Below are 21,796 nucleotides of genomic sequence, written 5' to 3'. Positions count from 1 at the left end.
AGTTACTTGATCTACCCATCTAATCTTCAACATTCTTCTGTAGCACCACATTTCGAAAGCTTCTATTCTCTTCTTGTCCAAACTATTTATTGTCCATGTTTCACTTCCATACATGGCTACACTCCATACAAATACTTTCAGAAACGACTTGCTGACACTTAAATCTATACTCGATGTTAACAAATTTCTCTTCTTCAGAAACGCTTTCCTTGCCTTTGCCATTCTACATTTTATATCCTCTCTACTTAGACCACCATCAGTTACTTTGCTCCCCAAATAGCAAAACTCCTTTACTACTTTAAGTGCCTCATTTCCTAATCTAATTCCCTCAGCATCACCCGACTTAATTCGACTACATTCCATTATTCTCGTTTTGCTTTTGTTGATGTTCGTCTTATATCCTCCTTTCAAGACACTGTCCATTCCATTCAACTGCTCTCCCAAGTCCTTTGCTGTCTCTGACAGAATTACAATGTCATCGGCAAACCTCAAAGTTTTTATTTCTTCTCCCTGGATTTTAATACCTACTCCAAATTTTTCTTTTGTTTCCTTTACTGCTTGCTCAATATACAGATTGAGTAACATCGGGGAGAGGATACAACCCTGTCTCACTCCCTTCCCAACCACTGCTTCCCTTTCACGCCCCTCGATTCTTATAACTCCCATTTGGTTTCTGTACAAATTGTAAATAGCCTTTCGCTCCCTGTATTTTACCCCTGCCACCTTCAAAATTTGAAAGAGAGTATTCCAGTCAACATTGTCAAAAGCTTTCTCTAAGTCTACAAATGCAAGAAACGTAGGTTTGTCTTTCCTTAATCTTTCTACTTGTCATACTCCATTTAATGTTGGAGATAGAATGTACCGCAACTGCAGATTTTGTGTGTCGCAGAAAGCGACTGCAAGGATTCTGTTCTGAGCAGCGTTCTCCCATTGTGCGTGTTGTTTGTCCTGTGTAGGCCATACCACACTTGCAAGAAATTTTGTATGAAGTCTCGCCTTCCGCAATAACTAATTATTGTTGACTGATCCCAGCAGGTCCGAAACCTTAGATGGCGGACGGAAAATCACTTACCTGAAAATTACTAAGAATCCATGCTATTTTGAAGGAAATTTTTCCAACAAAGGGAAGAAAAGCTAGGAACTTTGGTGGCGCGTTCCCCTCTTTATCCACCTTCCTGTTCTTGGTTTTAGCTGAGAATGCCCTGTTAGTTGCCGTGTCGAGTATCCATTGTCTCTAAACACTGACCTTACACGTTCAAGTTCTGCAGCTAAACTATTAGCATCCGACACTGTATGGGCTCTGCATAAAAGTGTTTTAAGCACACTCATGCTTTAGGATGGGTGATGGCAACTTGGCGAGTGCAAATACAAATCAGTGGGAGTGGGCTTACGATAAACAGAATGTCCCTGGCAGCCGTCACTCTTTCCTTTAAGTAGCACACCCAGGAATGGGACACAACTATGTCTCTCTAATTCCATAGTATATCGAATGTTCCGGTGAATGTTTATGATGTAAAAACTCCATTGACTTATCTCCGCCATGGAGCCACACTATGAAAGTATCATCCTTGCACGCCCAAAAAACAGTTGCTTTAAGAACCGCTGACTCAAGTGCTCTTTCCTCAAAATTCTCCACACAAGTTATCCACCATGACGGCTCCTTCAGTCTGTTCAAAATATTCTTGGTTAACCATGAAATACACACACCAAAAAAGTTTTTCATCAAATCGCTTCCGGGAGTTCCGGAACCTGTACAGAAAATTGTAATAGAGATCAACTTATACATCATTTCTGATCTTTTTATTGCTCATGAAAACCACATATTGCATGTTGTAACCACCGTACAGCGAGACCTTGAGAGGTGGTGGTCCAGATTGCTGTACACACCAGTACACCTAATACCCAGTAGCACGTCCTCTAGCATTGATGCATGCCTGTATTGGTCGTGGCATACTATCCACAAGTTCATCAAGGCACTGTTGATCCAGATTGCCCCACTCCTCAGCGGCGATTTGGCGTAGATCCCTCAGAGTGGTTGGTGGGTCACGTCGTCCATAACAGCCCTTTGCAACCTATCCCAGATATTTCCAGAATGAGATTTTCACTCTGCAGCGGAGTGTGCGCTGATATGAAACTTCCTGGCAGATTAAAACTGTGTGCCCGACCGAGACTCGAACTCAGGACCTTTGCCTTTCGCGGGCAAGTGCTCTACCATCTGAGCTACCGAAGCACGACTCACGCCCGGTCCTCACAGCTTTACTTCTGCCAGTATCTCGTCTCCTACCTTACAAACTTTACAGAAGCTCTCCTGCGAACCTTGCAGAACTAGCACTCCTGAAAGAAAGGATACTGCGGAGACATGGCTTAGCCACAGACTGGAGGATGTTTCCAGAATGAGATTTTCACTCTGCAGCGGAGTTTCATATCAGCGCACAATATGCAGCGGAGTTTCATATCAGCGCACAATATGCTGCAGAGTGAAAATCTCATTCTGGAAACATCCCCCAGGCTGTGGCTAAGCCATGTCTCCGCAGTATCCTTTCTTTCAGGAGTGCTAGTTCTGCAAGGTTCGCAGGAGAGCTTCTGTAAAGTTTGTAAGGTAGGAGACGAGATACTGGCAGAAGTAAAGCTGTGACGACCGGGCGTGAGTCGTGCTTGGGTAGCTCAGATGGTAGAGCACTTGCCCGCCAAAGGCAACGGACCCGAGTTCAAGTCTCGGTCGGGCACACAGTTTTAATCTGCCAGGAAGTTTCATATCCCGGATAGGTTCGATAGCGTTCATGTCTGGAGAACACGCTGTCTAGTCGAGCGACTTCGTTATCCTGAAGGAAGTCATTCACAAGATGTGCAATATGGGGGCGTGAATTATCGTCCATGAGGAATGCCTTGCCAGTATGCTGCCGCTATCGATCAGCGGATAGCATTCACGTATTGTACAGCCGTTATGGCGCCTTCCATGACCACCAGCGGCTTACGTCGGCTCCACATAATGCCACCCCAAGACATCAGGGAACCCCTCCACCTTGTTGCATTCGCTGGACAGTATGTGGGGCATTAAGCCTGACCAGGTTGCCTCCAAACTCGTCTCCGACGATTATCTGGTTGAAGGCATATGAGAGACTCATTGATGAAGAGAACGTGATGCCAATCCTGAGCGGTACATTCGGCATGTTGTTGGGCCCGTCTGTACCGCGCTGCATGGTGTCGTGGCTGCTAAGATGGACCTCGCCAAGGACGTCGGGAGTGAAGCTGCGCATCATGCAGCCTATTACGCACAGTGAGTCGTAACACGACATCCTGTGGCTGAAAGGCTGTCTGGGTTCCTTCGAGCCATAATCCGTAGGTGGCCGTCATCCACTGCAGTAGTAGCCCTCGGTCGGCGTGAGCGAGGCATGTCGTCGACAGTTACTGTCTCTTTGTATGTCCTCCATGTCCCAACATCGCTTTGGTTCACTCCGAGACGCCTGCACACTTCCCTTGTTGAGAGCCCTTCCTGGCACAAAGTAACAATCCGGACGGGATCGAAGCGCTGTATTGACCGTCTAGGCATGGTTGAACTACAGACAACACGAGCCGTGTACCTCCTTCCTGGTGGAATGACGAACTGATCGGCTGTCGGACCCCCTCCGTCTAATAGGCGCTGCTCATACATGGTTGTTTACATCTTTAGGCGGGTTTAGTTGTTGGCCAAATGTGTGTGAAATCTTATGGGACTTAACTGCTAAGGTCATCAGTCCCTAAGCTTACACACTACTTAACCTAAATTATCCTAAGAACAAACACACACACCCATGCCCGAGGGAGGACTCTAACCTCCGCCGGGACCAGTCGCACAGTCCGTGACGCGGGTTTAGTGACAATAGCCAAAGGAACTATCTTCAGGAGTTCTCGAAACCGGGGTGTTGCAAAACTTCTTTTTGAGGAAAGAGCGTATCAAAACAAGGAAGTGATTCTGAAACTGTTAACCTACCAGCCAAGGAAACAGCAAGAGATACCTTTGCAAAAAGAGATACATCAAAACTCGCTAAAAGATGCGAACTACTTATACGGAGAGCCCCCATCATATCAAAGTGTTTGCACTCGGAGGAAGACGCCAAGTCACTTCATTGGAATGGTTTGAGAATGGGCTGCAGTTCCCAAGATACCTTCCAGCACATGATTGAACGTATGCCTGCGAGAGTGGAAGCTGTTATCAAGGCCACGGGTCGGCCAACACCATATTGAATTCCAGCATTACCGATGGCGGGTGCTACAAGCTTGTACGTCATTTTCATTCACGTGTCATGCTTTTGATCACATAGCGTACATATTCCACACTACTGGCCATTAAACTTGCTACACCAAGAAGAAATGCAGATGATATACGGGTATTCATTGGACATATATATTACACTGGAACTGACATGTGATTACATTTTCACGCAATTTGGGTGCATAGATCCTGAGAAATCAGTACCCAGAACAACCACCTCTGGCCGTAATAGCGGCCTTGATACGCCTGGACATTGAGTCATTTCTGGAAACCCAGAATCTACTATGTAGGAATCAACATGGATTCCGGAAACAGCGATCGTGTGAGACCCAACTCGCCTTATTTGTTCATGAGACCCAGAAAATATTAGATACAGGCTCCCAGGTAGATGCTATTTTTCTTGACTTCCGGAAGGCGTTCGATACAGTTCCGCACTGTCGCCTGATAAACAAAGTAAGAGCCTACGGAATATCAGACCAGCTGTGTGGCTGGATTGAAGAGTTTTTAGCAAACAGAACACAGCATGTTGTTATCAATGGAGAGACATCTACAGACGTTAAAGTAACCTCTGGCGTGCCACAGGGGAGTGTTATGGGACCATTGCTTTTCACAATATATATAAATGACCTAGTAGATAGTGTCGGAAGTTCCATGCGGCTTTTCGCGGATGATGCTGTAGTATACAGAGAAGTTGCTGCATTAGAAAATTGTAGCGAAATACAGGAAGATCTGCAGCGGATAGGCACTTGGTGCAGGGAGTGGCAACTGACCCTTAACATAGACAAATGTAATGTATTGCGAATACATAGAAAGAAGGATCCTTTATTGTATGATTATATGATAGCGGAACAAACACTGGTAGCAGTTACTTCTGTAAAATATCTGGGAGTATGCGTACGGAACGATTTGAAGTGGAATGATCATATAAAATTGTTGGTAAGGCGGGTACCAGGTTGAGATTCATTGGGAGAGTGCTTAGAAAATTTAGTCCATCAACAAAGGAGGTGGCTTACAAAACACTCGTTCGACCTATACTTGAGTGTTGCTCATCAGTGCGGGATCCGTACCAGGTCGGGTTGACGGAGGAGATAGAGAAGAACCAAAGAAGAGCGGCGCGTTTCGTCACTGGGTTATTTGGTAACCGTGATAGCGTTACGGAGATGTTTAATAAACTCAAGTGGCAGACTCTGCAAGAGAGGCGCTCTGCATCGCGGTGTAGCTTGCTCGCCAGGTTTCGAGAGGGTGCGTTTCTGGATGAGGTATCGAATATATTGCTTCCCCCTACTTATACTTCCCGAGGAGATCACGAATGTAAAATTAGAGAGATTAGAGCGCGCACGGAGGCTTTCAGACAGTCGTTCTTCCCGCGAACCATACGCGACTGGAACAGGAAAGGGAGGTAATGACAGTGGCACGTAAAGTGCCCTCCGCCACACACCGTTGGGTGGCTTGCGGAGTATCAATGTAGATGTAGATGTAGAAACAGAGCTCGGATGGCGTGTACAGGTACAGCTGCCCGTGCAGCTGCAACACGATACCACAGTTCATCAAGAGTAGTGACTGGCGTATTGTGACGAGCCAGTTGCCCGGCACCATAGACCAGACGTTTTCAGTTGGTGAGAGATCTGGAGAATGTGCTGGCCAGGGCAGCAGTCTAACATTTTCTGTATCCAGAAAAGCCCGTACAGGACCTGCGACATGCGGTCGTGCATTATCCTGCTGAAATGTAGGGTTTCGCAGGGATCGAATGAAGGGTAGAGCCACGGGTCGTAACAGATCTGAAATGTAACGTCCATTGTTCAAAGTGCCGTCAGTGCGAACAAGAGGTAGCCGAGACGTGTTACTAGTTGTACCCCATACCGTCACGCCAGGTGATACGCCAGTATGGCGAAGAGGAATAAACGCTTCCAATGTGCGTTCACTGTGATGTCGCCAAACATGGATGCGACCATTGTGATGCTGTAAATAGAACCTGGATTCATCCGAAAAAATTGACGTTTTGCCACTTGTGCACCCAGGTTCGTCGTCGAATACACCATCGCAGGCGCTCCTGTCTGTGATGCAGAGTCAAGGGTAACCGCAGCCACGGTCTCCGAGCTGATAGTCCGTGCTGCTGCAAACGTCGTCGAACTGTTCGTGCAGATGGTTGTCGTCTTGCAAACATCCCCATCTGTTGACTCAGGGATCGAGACGTGGCTACACGATGCGTTACAGCCGTGCGGATAAGATGCCTGTCATCTCGACTGCTAGTGGTACGAGGCCGTTGGGATCCAGCACGGCGTTCCGTGTTACCCTCCTGAACCCACCGATTCCATATTTTGATGGGTTCTCGACCAACACGAGCAGCAATGTCGCGATACGATAAACCGCAATAGCGATAGGCTACAATCGGACCTTTATCAAAGTCGGAAACGTGATGGTACGCATTTCTCCTCCTTACACGAGGCATCACAACAACATTTCACCAGGCAACGCCGGTCAACTGCTGTCTGTGTATGAGAACTTGGTTGGAAACTTTCCTCATGTCAGCACGTTGTAGGTGTCGCCACCGGCGCCAACCTTGTGTGAATGCTCTGAAAAGCTAATCATTCCCATTTCATAGCATCTTCTTCCTGTCGGTTAAATTTCACATATGTAGGCACGTCATCTTCGTGGTGTAGCAATTTTAATGGACAGTAGTGTATATATCAAACTCTTCAGAAAGATGTGCTCTACAAAATGAACATATTTCTCAAAAATCAATTTTTTTAAAACTTTTGACATCCTATATCAAACGCGAGATTGGGAAGGGGAAGGGAGTGGGGCGCTGCCACTCACCACTATCAAGTTTTTGACCCGGTTCGGAAAAAATATCGTAGATTCGGGGTAAATCATCGTCTCCTCCTCCTCCTCCTGCTTACCATACAGGACTTACCGCAGGAGCGACCCGCCCACTTGCTGATCAACCGCCAGAGCCGCTGCAGCAGCAGTGCGAGAGCGGCGCCGACTGCGGCCGAGTAGTAGCTGCCCGTCTGCTGCTCTTCTGCAACAACAACAACAGCAACAGCGAGTCTGAGTTGCGCAGGGATGATGATGATGATCCATACTCCGAGGAGGGTAGGGGGAAGATGCGGGAGACCAGCACCGCCGACTAGGCAAGATCCGAGTGGAGCTGGTTTGCCATTGCCTTCCTCCGACCGTAATGGGGATGAATGATGATGATGATGACACACCGCCACAAATGAAGAAACCATTGAGTGTTCACGTGAAATGATTCTCTTAGACGATTAACTATTGACGAAGTGGCACATCGTCTGAAAATTACTCACGGTTCTGCCTACGATATCATCCACTACATACTTGGATTTCATATTCTCTACATCTACATCTACATTTATACTCCGCAAGCCACCCAACGGTGTGTGGCGGAGGGCACTTTACGTGCCACTGTCATTACCTGCCAGTCGCGTATGGTTCGCGGGAAGAACGACTGTCTGAAAGCCTCCGTGCGCGCTCGAATCTCTCTAATTTTACATTCGTGATCTCCACGGGAGGTATAAGTAGGGGGAAGCAATATATTCGATACCTCATCCAGAAACGCACCCTCTCGAAACCTGGCGAGCAAACTACACCGCGATGCAGAGCGCCTCTCTTGCAGAGTCTGCCACTTGAGTTTATTAAACATCTCCGTAACGCTATCACGCTTACCAAATAACCCTGTGACGAAACGCGCCGCTCTTCTTTGGATCTTCTCTATCTCCTCTGTCAACCCAACCTGGTACGGATCCCACACTGATGAGCAATACTCAAGTATAGGTCGAACGAGTGTTTTGTAAGCCACCTCCTTTGTTGATGGACTACATTTTCTAAGGACTCTCCCAATGAATCTCAACCTGGCACCCGCATTATCAACTATTCATTTTATATGATCGTTCCACTTCAAATCGTTCCGCACGCATACTCCCAGATATTTTACAGAAGTAACTGCTACCAGTGTTTGTTCCGCTATCATATAATCATACAATAAAGAATCCTTCTTTCTATGTATTCGCAATACATTACATTTGTCTATGTTAAGTGTCAGTTGCCACTCCCTGCACCAAGTGCCTATCCGCTGCAGATCTTCCTGCATTTCGCTACAATTTTCTAATGCTGCAACTTCTCTGTATACTACAGCATCATCCGCGAAAAGCCGCATGGAACTTCCGACACTATCTACTAGGTCATTTATATATATATCGTGAAAAGCAATGGTCCCATAACACTCCCCTGTGGCACGCCAGAGGTTACTTTAACATCTGTAGAAGTCCCTCCATTGATAACAACATGCTGTGTTCTGTTTGCTAAAAACTCTTCAATCCAGCCGCACAGCTGGTCTGATATTCCGTAGGCTCTTACTTTGTTTATCAGGCGACAGTGCGGAACGGTATCGAACGCCTTCCGGAAGTCAAGGATGGATCCCAAAACAACTCACACAGTTGCATAACAAACGCGCTTGGACATCTGCAAAAAAACATTTGGATCGCTATGGTAACGAAGGGGACAACTTCTTAGATAGGATTATTACTGGTGACGAAACATGGATCCATTATTACGAACCGGAGAGTAAACGGCAGAGTATGGAATGGAATCATCCAAATTCGCTGTGCAAGGGAAGGTTCAAGACCCAACAGTCCGCAAGAAAACCGATGCTTACGGTTTTTTGGGACGCAGAAGGTCGAGTAGTGGAACATTATGGGGAAAGGGGCACAACAATAAAGAGTGTACGTTACAGTGAGATCCTTACTGCCAGGCTGAAGCCTGCAATTCGAAGCAAACGCCGAGGATTGTTGTTGAAAGGTGTTGTGTTATTGTACGACAGTGCTGCCCACACTGCTGAATCGCTACAGAAACTCGACTTTGAAGTACCGGATCATCCTCCATATAGTTCCGATCATGCCGCTTCTGTCTATCACTTGTTTGGTCCACTCAAACAGGCATCAAGGGGCCGTCGGTTTGCCTCGGACGAAGCAGTGAAAGAAATGGTGCATTCCTGGCTCGCAGCTCAACCGAGGACATTCTTTTATGAAGGCATCAGGAAGCTTTTACAACCATGGACGAACTGCGTTGAAACGCAAGAAGACTATGTCAAAAAATGATGTTCTTGTAAGTTTCCTATTTGATTGCACTTGGTCGGTCAATACAGGGATGGTTAATGCTGTTTCCGGATGACGCTGGAGTTGCAGTCCGATGATGTGTGATATGTGCTCGACTGGAGACAGATCTGGTGATCGAGCAGGCCAAGGCAACATGTCGACACTCCGTACAGCACGTTGGGTTACAACAGCGGTGCGTGGGTGAGCGATATCCTGTTGGAAAACGCCACCTGGTATGGTGAGCATGAATGGGGAGCATAACAGGTGGAGTGACCAGACTGTGTCCAGCGTGCAGACAACTTGATTGCAGCCCCTCAACTGGTCTAACCAACAAACGACAGTCGCTGCCACCGAGGCAGAAGCGGCTTTCGTCAGAAAGCACAGCAAATCTCCACCCTGCCCTCAAATGAGCGCACGATTGACACCACTGAAGTCGCAAACAGCAATTGTTTGCAGTCAGTGGAATGCACGGTATACGGTCTCCTGCTCGGAGCTGTTCTTGAAGTAACTGATTTGCAACAGTTCAATGTGTCACTGTGGTGCCAGGTGCTGTTCAGACTGGTGCTGCACATGACAGAAACATATGCCGAACACGTTGGTCTTCCTTCTCAGTACACCATGTGACCGACTGGAGCCCGGTCGTCTTGTGGCTGTACAGTCTCGTCACCACCGCTGCCGGCAGTCATGTGCAGTGGGCACATCCCTGCCAAGTCCTGAAACATCCACCTTTTCGTAGGGCTATTACACGATCTCGTTCGAACTCAGTGAGGTGTTGTAATCTTAAACGCGTTCTTGACTAACATCAACTCACCACATACAATTTCGAAGTTAACTAACGCAGACAACCGCTGCAGTGTGTATTTGAAGCAAACCTCATATGCATGCTCATAGTTCCGATATTAGCGTGACTGATGCGAGTAACACGAAATTTGAACAGACCACATCTTTCAGATACAGAAGCCCGTCTTCCCACTTTCCTTTGTATCTCTCAACTCTTCCTTGCTGCTGCGGGATTAGTGTATTTTTAACCTATATTTATATCACACATTCCGCAGCTCGTGGTCTCACGGAAGCGTTCTCGCTTCCCGCGCACGAGGTCCCAGGTTCGATTTCCAGCGGGGTAAGGGATTTTTCATGCCTCGAGATGACTGGGTGTTGTGTCGTCATCATCATCATCATCATCATCATCATCATCATCATCATCATCCTCATCCCCATTACGGTCGGAGGAAGGCAATGAAAAGCGCTAGGACCTTGCCTAGTACGGCGGTCAGGGCCTCCCGCATCGTCCCCTAAGCTCCTCGAAGTATAAACATATGGCATCCAGCATCTGTTACATCTGCAAAATCTGTGTGTTCTGTGTATCTGAGATAAGAAATTATGGCGGTCAGTGATGCTTTTGCTGCCACCCAGGGTGCTGCAGTACGTATGTAGGATGGAGGTGAAAAAAGAACGTGGCACTACAGACCTACGCTGCACACTGAAGCCAGACTGGGAGCCATTTTAAGTAGTCCAAAACATTATAAACTACTGATTACGAGTGCTGCTTTTTCAATATTTCTGTCGCGTGTGAGCAATAACTTTTTTAAATACTAAAAATTAAAGAGTTCACATGAATAACACAGATCAAAAATATCCGGACACCCCTAAAAACATAAATTTTCCGTATTAGGTGCATTGTGCTGCCACCTACTGCCATGGTGCAGGGAATGGCAATTGAATCTCAGTGTAGACAAGTGTAATGTGGTGCGAATACATAGAAAGAAAGATCCCTTATTTAGCTACAATATACGAGGGCTATCCACAAAGTACATTACGTTTTCGTTTGTGTCCGTTAGGGGCGGGGCTAGCGCGGCCATCTTGGTGTCATGGCATTCCGCCGCTCAGTCGGCATCCTGCCGTGCTAGTGAGAGGTTCGTGCTGTACTCCGTTGAGTTACTGTGACAATTTGAAATGTCAGCGTTAATTGAAAATGCCGCGAAGTGTGAAGTGCGTGCTGTAATAAGGTTTCTGACTGCAAAAAACTGTACTCCGATAGAAATCTATCGGCAGCTTTGTGAAGTGTATGGGGACAACATAATCACTGAAGGTGGAGTGCGTCAATGGGTCATAAAATTTAAAAATGGCCGAACTAACGTTCACGACGAAGAGCGAAGTGGAAGACCCAGCATAGTGACTGCCGAACTTGTCGAAAAAGTCGATGCCGCGGTCCTTGAAAACCGTAATTTCACAATAACGGAACTCCTTATGAGTTTTCCACAAATTTCACGAAGTTTGTTGCACGAAATCATTACCGAAAAGCTTGGTTACCACAAGTTTTGTGCAAGATGGATACCAAAAATCTTGACACATTCACAAGAATCATCAAATGGCTGCAGTGTTAACGTTTTTGGACGCTTACGAGAAAGATGGCGACTCGTTACTCGATCGCATCGTTACTGGTGACGAAACAGGGGTTAAGCATGTGAACTGCGAGACAAAATTGCAGTCAATGCAGTGGGGGCACACAAATTCCCCCACAAACCCAAGAAATGCATGCAGACAATTTCGGCAAGGAAGGTGATGGCGACTGTCTTTTGGGACAGAAAAGGTGTGATTTTTGTGGATTTCCTGGAAAGAGGCACTACAATAAACTCTCAAAGGTATTGCCAAACTCTGCACAACCTCAGAAGAGCAATACAAAACAAGCGCAGGGGTAGTTGGGCTCAAAGATCTTGCCGATTCACGACAACGGCCGGGCCCACACGGCAAATACCACTCGTGAAGTTCTCGAATCTTTTAAGTGGGAGTGGTTTCCTCATCCATCGTGCAGTCCCGACCTGGCACCGAGCGACTTCCACTTATTCCCAGCAATGAAGAAGTGGTTGGCTATGCAGCGTTTTGATGACGCACTGCTTCAAGAAGAGGTAAAGAAGTGGTTGAAGGCGCAGGCGGCCGAATTTTACGACGAAGGAATTTCCAAACTCGTCCATCGCTACGATAAGTGCCTTAATTTAAATGGCAACTATGTAGAAAAGTAGTATTTAAGTGTGGCTTTCATCTGCATATAATAAAAAAAATTCCAATACTTTATTTTTAATTCCAAAACGTAATGTACTTTGTGGATAGCCCTTGTAGTAGGTCAGCAACTGGAAGCAGTTAATTCCATAAATTATCTGGGAGTACGCATTAGGAGTGATTTAAAATGGAATGATCATATAAAGTTGATCGTCGGTAAAGCAGATGCCAGACAGATTCATTGGAAGAATCCTAAGGAAATGCAATCCGAAAACAAAGGAAGTAGGTTACAGTACACTTGTTCACCCAGTGCATGAATACTGCTCAGCAGTGTGGGATCCGTACCAGATAGGGTTGATAGAAGAGATACAAAAGATCCAACGAAGAACAGCGCGCTTCGTTACAGGATCACTTAGTAATCGCGAAAGCGTTACGGAGATGATAGATAAACTCCAGTGGAAGACCCTGCAGGATAGACGCTCAGTAGCTCTGTGTGGACTTTTGTTGAAGTTTCGAGAACATACCTTCACCGAGGAGTCGAGCAGTATATTGCTCCCTCCTACGTATATCTCGCGAAGAGACCGTGAGGATAAAATCACAGAGATTAGAGCCCACACAGAAGCATAGTGACAATCCTCCTTTCCACGAACAATACGAGACTGGAATAGAAGGGAGAACCGATAGAGGTACTCAAGGTACCCTCCGCCACACAGGTGGCTTGCAGAGTATGGCTGTAGATGTACTCCATATCAGCAAACTCAATAGTCTTTAAATGTCATGAGAGAACAGGATGGGGAGCTCCACAGAACTCACGAACTTCAAACATGGTCAGGTGATTGGGTGTCACTTGTGTCAATCGTCTGTAAGCGAGATTTCCACACTCCTGAACAAACCTAGGTCCACTGTTTCCGATGTGATGGTGAAGTGGAAACGTGAAGAGACACGTACAGCACAAAAGCGTACAGGTCGGCCTCGTCCGTTGACTGACAGAGACCGCCGACAGTTGAAGAGGGTCGTAATGTGTAATGGGCAGACATCTATCCAGACCATAACAAAGGAATTGCAAACTGGACCAGGAGCCACTGCAAGTACTATGACAGTTCAGCGAGAGGTGTGGAAACGTGGATTTTATGGTGGAGCAACTGCTCATAAGCCACAAATCACACCGGTAAATGCCAAACGACACCTCGCTCGGTGTAAGGAGCGTAAACATTGTGGCGATCCCATGGTAGGGTGTGGGTGTGGCGAATGCCTGGTGAACGTCATCTGCCAGCGTGTGTAGTGCCAACAGTAAAATTTAGAGGCAGTGGTGTTATGGTGTGGTCGTGTTTTTCATTGAGTGGGCTTGCACACGTTGTTTTGCGTGGCACTCTCACAGCACAGGCCTACATTGATGTTTTAAGCACCTTCTTGCTTGTCACTGTTGAAGAGCAATTGACGATTGCATCTTCCATCACGATCGAGCACCTGTTCGTAATGCACGGCCTGTGGCAGAGTGGTTACACGACAGTAACATCCCTGTAATGGACTGGCCTGCACATCGATACCTCTCCTCAGTGCAGCACTCTGAAGAATGAGCTGCCATTCCCCACGAAACCTTCCAGCGCCTATTTAACGTTTGCCGACGAGAGTGGAAGTTGTCATCAAGGCCAAGGGGGGGGGGGGGAGGGGGGGGACCAACACCATATTGAATTCCAGCATTAACGATGGAGGGCGCCACGAACTTTTGAAGTCATTTTCAGCCAGGTGTCTGGATACTTTGGATCACATAGTGTTGAGTCAGCAAGCAATTTCGATCGCTTTTCTGTTCCGGAATGCGTATATCCTCTGGTAATACGACACAGTCAGGATTGATGTCACGGGGAAGAGTCACCGCTGTCAACTATGGGAGTACGAATGCGGTGAACGTTATGTCTTGGGCTATTTAAGATGGTGGACATCAGCTTCAAGTTCGTGACGTAATGCCAGCTGCCGTCTTTTCTTACCTCCACGATCGATAGCCTGTCTTCATTAATTACATACCTCTTTGTCCTTGCCACCTCCCGAGCAGGGAAGACGAGGTCTTCCCCCTCTCCTCCACTGCCACGGAGAGCCAGAACCACGCCAACACAAAGGCAGTGGCAGCGACGGTGGCGCCAAACCGCCCCGTGCCCGATTCACCATCTGCAACAGAGGCCGGCTGTAGAATTTCTGCACCTCTTTCTTTCCCCTGGCGTTCACTCTCTCCAGTATGGGGGTCTGTCTTTTCAGGATTTGGCAAATTGTATATTTTACTAGTGAACCCATCCGTGCTTCACAGTTGCTTAATACGAGGGTGATTTGAAAAGTTCTCGAAACAGAATAGAAAAAAGTACTTACATCACTGAAACTTTATTTTTCAATTTAGTCTCCTAGTAGATTAATGCACTTGGTCCAGCGATGTTCCAGTGCCTTGATCCCATCTCGAAAATGTGTTTCCGCCAGTCCTGCAAAATAGTTGTCAACTCCGGCTATCAGTGCTTCGTTTGAAGTGAATCTTCATCCACCAAGAAAAATTTCAGTTTTGGGAAGAGATGGAAGTCTGACAGAGCCATATCAGGTGAATAAGGGGGGTGTGGCAACAATTCGTCCCTTAGTTTGTGTTGTATTGCCACGGCGATGGCACATTTGTGCGGGCAGCATTGTCTTAGTTGAAAATGACTTTCTTCCTTGCTAAACCTGGCCTTTTTTCGCGTATCTTGTGTTGCGATTTGTACAGGACATTAGCATAGTATTCTCCAGTAATTGTTTGTCCAGTGGGGAGATAACCTACAAGCAGAATCCCCTTCACATGCCACAACACTGATGCCATGACCTTTCCCGCCGAAGGAATTATCTTTGTTTCCTTTGGTGGCGGAGAATCGGCATGTTTCCACTGCTTTGATTGTTGTTTTCTCTCTGGGGTATAGCAGTGCACCCAAGTTTCATCTGTGGTCACAAACCGGCGAAAAATCTCATTCGTTTCTCCTAAAACGAGCCAAACACTGTTATCTTGCAGATAATTTTTTCATTTCTAGTTCTTCAGTTAAAGTGTGATATACCCTTCCTGATGACATCTGGCAAGGGTGAGCAATTTCACGCACTTTCAATCGGCGATCCTCCGTCACCATTTATTGCACTTTTGCAATGATTTCTGGAGCAGCGACACATCTTGGCCGACCACTGCGCGTATCGTCATCTGAGCTCTCCCGACCAAATTTCAATTCATTTGTGCACTTGGCAGCGGTTGAATATGAAGGAGCAGAGTCGCACAGTGAATTCTGGAAATTGGCATCAATGTCCTTTGCTTTCATACCTTTCTTTACAAAGTACTTAATCACAATCGAAACTCGATTTTTTTCCATGTTCGCAAATCACTACGCAGGAACAACAGAACCACGTCAACCGCCACAGCTCTCTTCCGAGAGCACTGACGTGGCACGTGTGTACAGGCAACAGCCCGGTAAGTGTCACGTGATCAACTCGTTGCGCTAACTCTGACCTCTCTTGGTAATTCCAAGAACTTTTCGCACCACCCTCGTATGTATGAGAATTTGATATACGCCCCAACTTGCGGTATCCCTTGTAGGGATGGGAAAAACCGATCAGTTAAAACCAACACCGGTATTTTAGTCGTGAATAACAGGTATTTTTCGGTATCTGTCTGGTCTCAGTGATAACACGTGCTTCTTTTACTAATAAACGGATGATTAGACTTTAGATTAGATTTACTTTTATTTCAATTGATCCGTAGTGAGGAGGTCCTCCAGCATGTAGAACATGTCAGAAAAACAATACATGGCAAATATTTACAACTAAAATAAGCTAATGTACCATTCCACAGGTCCCAAGTGGAATGATCGTCATTTTTAAATAAACACTATGTGAAAGTCATTTTACAGATAGTAATGCACTGACTTAAAAATAAATTTTTTAAATTTATTTATAACGTAATAAACGTGTAATACAGCAACTATAATACTTATTTACAATGAACACATTACTGCACTGAAATGGTGCAGAAGGTACACACACAAATCAGATGGTTTTACTGAGAAATTCATCAACGGAGTAGGAGGAGTTGGCCACTAATAAATCCTTTAGGTTTCTCTTAAACTGAATGTCATTGGTTGTTAAGCTTTTTATGGCTGCTGGCAAGTTATTGGAAATGTGTGTTCCTGAATAATGCACACCTTTTTGTACAAGACTGACTTTAAATCTTTGTGAAGATTATTCGTATTTCTAGTATTGATTCCATGAATTGAGCTGTTGGTTTGAAAAAGTGATGTATTTTAATGACAAATTTCATTAAGGAATAAATATGTTGAGAAGCAGTAGTTAGTATCCCTAGTTCCCTAAACAGGCTTCTCGACTTCACACCACATGTAACTCTTGCAGCACGTATTTGTGCCCAGAAAACTTTAACTTGGCTTGAGAATTACCCCAAAAAATAATCCCATGTGACATTATGGAATGAAAGTAAGCATAGTATGCCACCTTTTTCATTTTTATATCCCCTATGTCTGACAATTCGCATTGCAGATAGAGATTTGTTAAGACGCTTCAGCAGTTCTGTGGTGTGCTCCTCCCAGATGCATTTATTATCAAGCTGTAATCCTAAGAATTTAACACTGTCCACTTCTTCTATCTGCTTGTCATTGTATGTTAGACATATACTCGTGGGACAACCCTTTCAAGTTCTGAAGTGCATGTAGTGTGTCTTTTCAAAGCTTAGTGACGAAGAATTGGCTAGGAACCAGTGATTAATGTCCACAAATATATTATTAGCTGATCTTTCTAAGATTACACTTGATTTGCTATTTATTGCAATGTTTGTATCATCGGCAAACAAAACGAACTTGGCATCTGGATGAAGAAATATCAGCTAGCCATAGCAGCAGTGCTAATGTTTTTGGTTTTTAAATAAACCTTCTTTGTTAGAAAAGGGAGTCACCTTTATTCGCAAAATTTCCATTGCTTGAAATATTCCGATATACTAGAAAGTGGGAAGAGGAATCAGAGTAACAATGCTGACAGCCCGCCCGGCGGATATCACAACCACAGGTGGAAGCACAAGCGGCCAAAGACACTACTGGCTGGGGTATAGCCACCTATGGTAAACTAACATACACTAACAAGAGACAAACGTCGGCAAGCCCCTGCAAGTCAGCAACACTGACTGGTAACTACCGGCTGCTATTAGAGGCAACAGGCCACAGCAGGGACACCGACGAGCTCGCCCACTGACTCACAAACAAACCGCCAACATTCCCCTCACACTGTGCTTCCGGTGTATGACCTATCGGACACATGATCGATAATAAACCTAACTGTTGCTGACGCTGAACGAGGGCTCTGTACCAGCACCCAGCGCCAGCCGCCGAGCAGCACAAACGCACAACGTCAAGGTATCGACATGCATGATACCCACCACTAACAAAGCCTATCCTTGCACGACCTATCGCAGGCAACAAGACAACCGCTAATGCTCTTACCACCCCGACCTAACTATCGCAGAGGTTTTTTCCCTTGGCTCTTGCCTTGGCACTTTTTTTCCTCTGCCCTTCGAACCGCTACCCTTCGTTCGATTTCGACCAATCTATCTCCAGATGAACGCGTATTAATGGTTAACCCAAACCCGGGGGCGGGCAGGAATCCTGCACATGTGCGGTGTACTTGCACGCGTGCAGTTAACAGGTGTTCTGTGTGCACACAGGGGCAAGCTGGCCACCCGCTTATCTCCCCTCCCCACCATACCTTCTGTCCACTCCCTCCTGTGTAATGCGTTTTGCTTTTCTAGCTTGCTTTATTGAATGATGGAATAAGGTTAGCAGGAGTGCTTGAAATAAATCATGGTTCGAAAGAGTACCTATTAACTACGATACGTTTTATTTAATTATCACAGGTGGAGTTTACAAGACGTTTAATATGTGGAACAAAATTTCTACATACAGACAAACGCAAACAGTTACGTAAATTTTCATCACTTATGTTTGCTCTTAACCGAGGCTTATTAATTCAGCAAATGGTTTTCCAGCTCTCACTATATTAAGCACAATTTTATAGCTTACACGTACCGCTGGGCTATTATTGTTGTCGTCCTGAAAAATTGAAAACAGTGCTCCATAAAATGTTAAATCAGTTGGATGAGAGACATGACAAAAGAAAGTCGCAGATCTCTCGTGACAACGGCAACTAGGACAGATGCATCTAATATCGTCAGGTCGCTCTTCTTAAGCTCAGTCAATTTCCCCATCCGCTCAGAATCCGACAATAAATTGTACTCGTCCTTGTGAAATTTATTATAATGGCCTTCAATACTAAACTTCCGCTGACCAGCGAGAATACTGCCACATATTATACATTTCGAATTTTCACGTTCTTGCACAAAGAAAAAAATGATTCTCCCATTCCTTTTTAAAAGATAGCAAATGTCCACGTCTCCGTTTCACTGACTCACTCTGCATTTTCCGGTTCTTGAAATACAACGTTCACTACGTAGTGGTCGCTTCGCATCAACGCCTGCAGCTTAGCCTGGCACTGCACTGCCGCAACCTGCCGGCTGTCGCCACTGCACCATTCGACGACTGCACGCGAGCAGCACACGTGCAGCGCTGTGCGCTCACGAGCCACGTGCAACGTCTGCCCGCCCCTGCCCTAACCTGACGTACGCAAACATCGCAGTACCCACATCCTGCGACACCTCACTTTACTGAATACTAACCCTTATGCAAAGTTGGCAGTAGACCTATTGTGTTGGCCATCATGCCGGTGTGGGCGTGGAGGGGGCTCCACCTCTTATAAAAAAGCCCGGCCGGCTAGCCGCGCGGTCTAACGCGCTGCTTCCCGTGCGGTAAGGCGTGCCGGTCCCCGGCACGAATCCACCCGGTGGATCAGTGTCGGGGTCCGGTGAGCCGGCCAGTCTGTGGATGGTTTTGAAGGCGATTTTCCATCTCTCTTGGCGAATGCAGGCTGGTTCCCCTTATTCCGCCTCAGTTACACTATGTCGGCGATTGCTCCGCTAACACTGTCTCCACGTACGCGTACACCGTAATTACTCTACCACGCAAACATCTGGGGTTACACCTGTCTGGTATGAGACGTTCCCGGGAGGGTCCACTGGGGGCCAAACATCACGATAACCCTGGGTTTCGTGTGGGGCGGCGGTGGGGTGGGTGCACTGCTGTGGCCTGTTGTGGGGTTGTGAACCACTGAGGGCTAAGGCAGGTCGAAGCCTCTCTGTCGTTTCTGGGTCCCCGGTTTAATACACAATACACACACAACAATGCTGCCAGAATAGAGCAACAAACACACGGCGTAAGACCTTGTAGGGCGTTGCTGAGACAGTAATTAGTCTGTTACCACGTGGACGATAAATAGTTTGGACAAGAAGAGAATGAAGCTTTCGAAATGTGGTGCTACAGAAGAATGCTGAAGATTAGATGGGTAGATCACATAACTAATGAGGAGGTACTGTATGGAATTGGGGAGAAGAGGAGCTTGAGGCAGAACTTGACTAGAAGCAGGGATCGGTTGGTAGGACATGTTCTGAGGCATCAAGGGATCACCAGTTTAGTACTGGAGGGCAGCATGGAGGGTAAAAATCGTAGAGGGAGACCAAGAGATGAATACACTAAGCAGATTCAGAAGGATGTAGGTTGCAGTAGGTACTGGGAGATGAAGAAACTTGCACAGGATAGAGTAGCATGGAGAGCTGCATCAAACCAGTCTCAGGACTGAAGACCACAACAACAACAGCAACAACAACCACGTGGCATGGTCTCTTAGACGGTGCGTCTACACACGCAGTGGCCAATACTTCCCGCACCTCGCCGCCGCCGTTGGACATCAGATGTATTGCACAATGGCATCACCCTTAGTCTGAAAGTATTTTGCGAAGTGGGCTATCAGTGAAGTACAATTCTCTATTTGCGTTGGAAGACTGAAAACGGGAGAGGCCACAACGAACTCTGGACATCATATGAGGAGAAAACTAAAAATTAACAATTCATCCACAGTTTATGATAAAAGTAGAAGGTAATTTATCTACTACCTGTGTCTACATACTATGCCTTTCCCTACTTGTAGCCCTTAAAAACGGACAAATTAACACAGTTTCAAAAATTTAGAATCGCTAGGAGGATAGTGGTGATGTTTTTGTAGTATTCCTCAAGAAAAGTAGTGTAGCGTGGACGAACTAACTGTTCCCTTTATTTACATACTGTATTTAATATTTTGATACTGTGTATCTTGATATCTATAATGCGAAAGTCTGGGGGAATCTTACAATTTTTCAGTGTTTGTTCGATTTATCGCTGGAAATAATAGCAATAAAAATCCGAAAACCGGTTATTTCAGAAAGTTTCGGCAATTTTAAGGAGTAGGTTAAACCGGAGCTGAAAATAACCGGTGTAAGGGAAAACCCGCTGGTTCGCCGTTAAAAGCCATATCTACTCCATGGGAATTGCGTCAGGACTCAAATCTGTGCACCTTGTTGCGACAGGCCACTTTGAAGGTATGGAACTAACTTTAATGCATCATAAGTAAAAATGAATGAAAAAGTGTTTTCATCTTTCGATTTTATTGTTTTAAAGTAATTTTTTTAATTTTTGTACACGATACAATTACAGAACTTCAGCATGTACAACATATTTCGCTTTTTGGATATTGTGTGGTAATAACGTGAACTAGTTTTCTGAACTACGAGTGAAAGCAGACATACAATTGACCATGGTAAAGCACTCTGATCATAAATCAATTGCAACATATGTGAATGTCTGTCCTAAATCCTTCTTTATTGTTACTGCAAACTTAAAAAAAATGGTTCAAATGGCTCTGAGCACTATGGGACTCAACTTATCAGTCCCCTAGAACTTAGTACTACTTAAACCTGACTAACCTAAGGACATCACACACATCCATGCCCGAGGCAGGATTCGAACCTGCAACCGTAGCGGTCGCGCGGTTCCAGACTGTACCGCCTAGAACTGCTCGGCCACCCCGGCCGGCTACTGCAACCCTCGAAAACGAATGGATAATCAGGTTCATATCCTTATTATATTGGGTATGAGAGATACCTTACCAGCTGCAGTATCTGTGAGGTTGACATCTTGAATGATTATTTGGCGTAATCTTAATCTCCGAATAGGTAGCACAGCCCATAAACCGCATATACAACTTTCGTGATATAATATAAATATAATATAATAATATAAATTAGTAAAATATTTTTCCATTACCGTTGACAGTACACCCGATCTGTCTCATGTTGAGCAGCTAACTTTTACAATTCGATACGTAAAATAACGTATTCCTGTTGAAAAGTTCCTGAAATTCATACCTATTAAAGACTGTAAGTCAGAGTAATTAGCGGACACCATCTTGAATTTTGTATAGAATCATGATATTTGCATAAAAGATTGCAGAGGATAAAGCT

General features: G+C 45.7%; 1 protein-coding gene across 2 annotated transcripts in view; it reads right to left on the bottom strand.

The window, feature by feature from the left end:
- LOC124720248 (speckle-type POZ protein-like) overlaps positions 1–21,796 on the bottom strand; it is an 86,670-nt gene that overhangs the window by 43,888 nt on the left and 20,986 nt on the right. For both annotated transcript variants that reach the window (XM_047245566.1, XM_047245567.1), the window contains exons 2-3: positions 14,386–14,526; positions 7,167–7,274 (exon numbers count right to left, since the gene is read on the bottom strand). In XM_047245566.1, the coding sequence (XP_047101522.1) occupies positions 7,167–7,274; positions 14,386–14,526 (249 nt within the window). The remainder of the gene's footprint in view (positions 1–7,166; positions 7,275–14,385; positions 14,527–21,796) is intronic.

Source organism: Schistocerca piceifrons, chromosome 11 (genome assembly GCF_021461385.2).
Source record: "Schistocerca piceifrons isolate TAMUIC-IGC-003096 chromosome 11, iqSchPice1.1, whole genome shotgun sequence".
Classification (NCBI taxonomy): domain Eukaryota; kingdom Metazoa; phylum Arthropoda; class Insecta; order Orthoptera; family Acrididae; genus Schistocerca; species Schistocerca piceifrons.
Note: the sequence above shows the minus strand (reverse complement) of the source record. Positions and strands in the feature narration are given on the sequence as shown.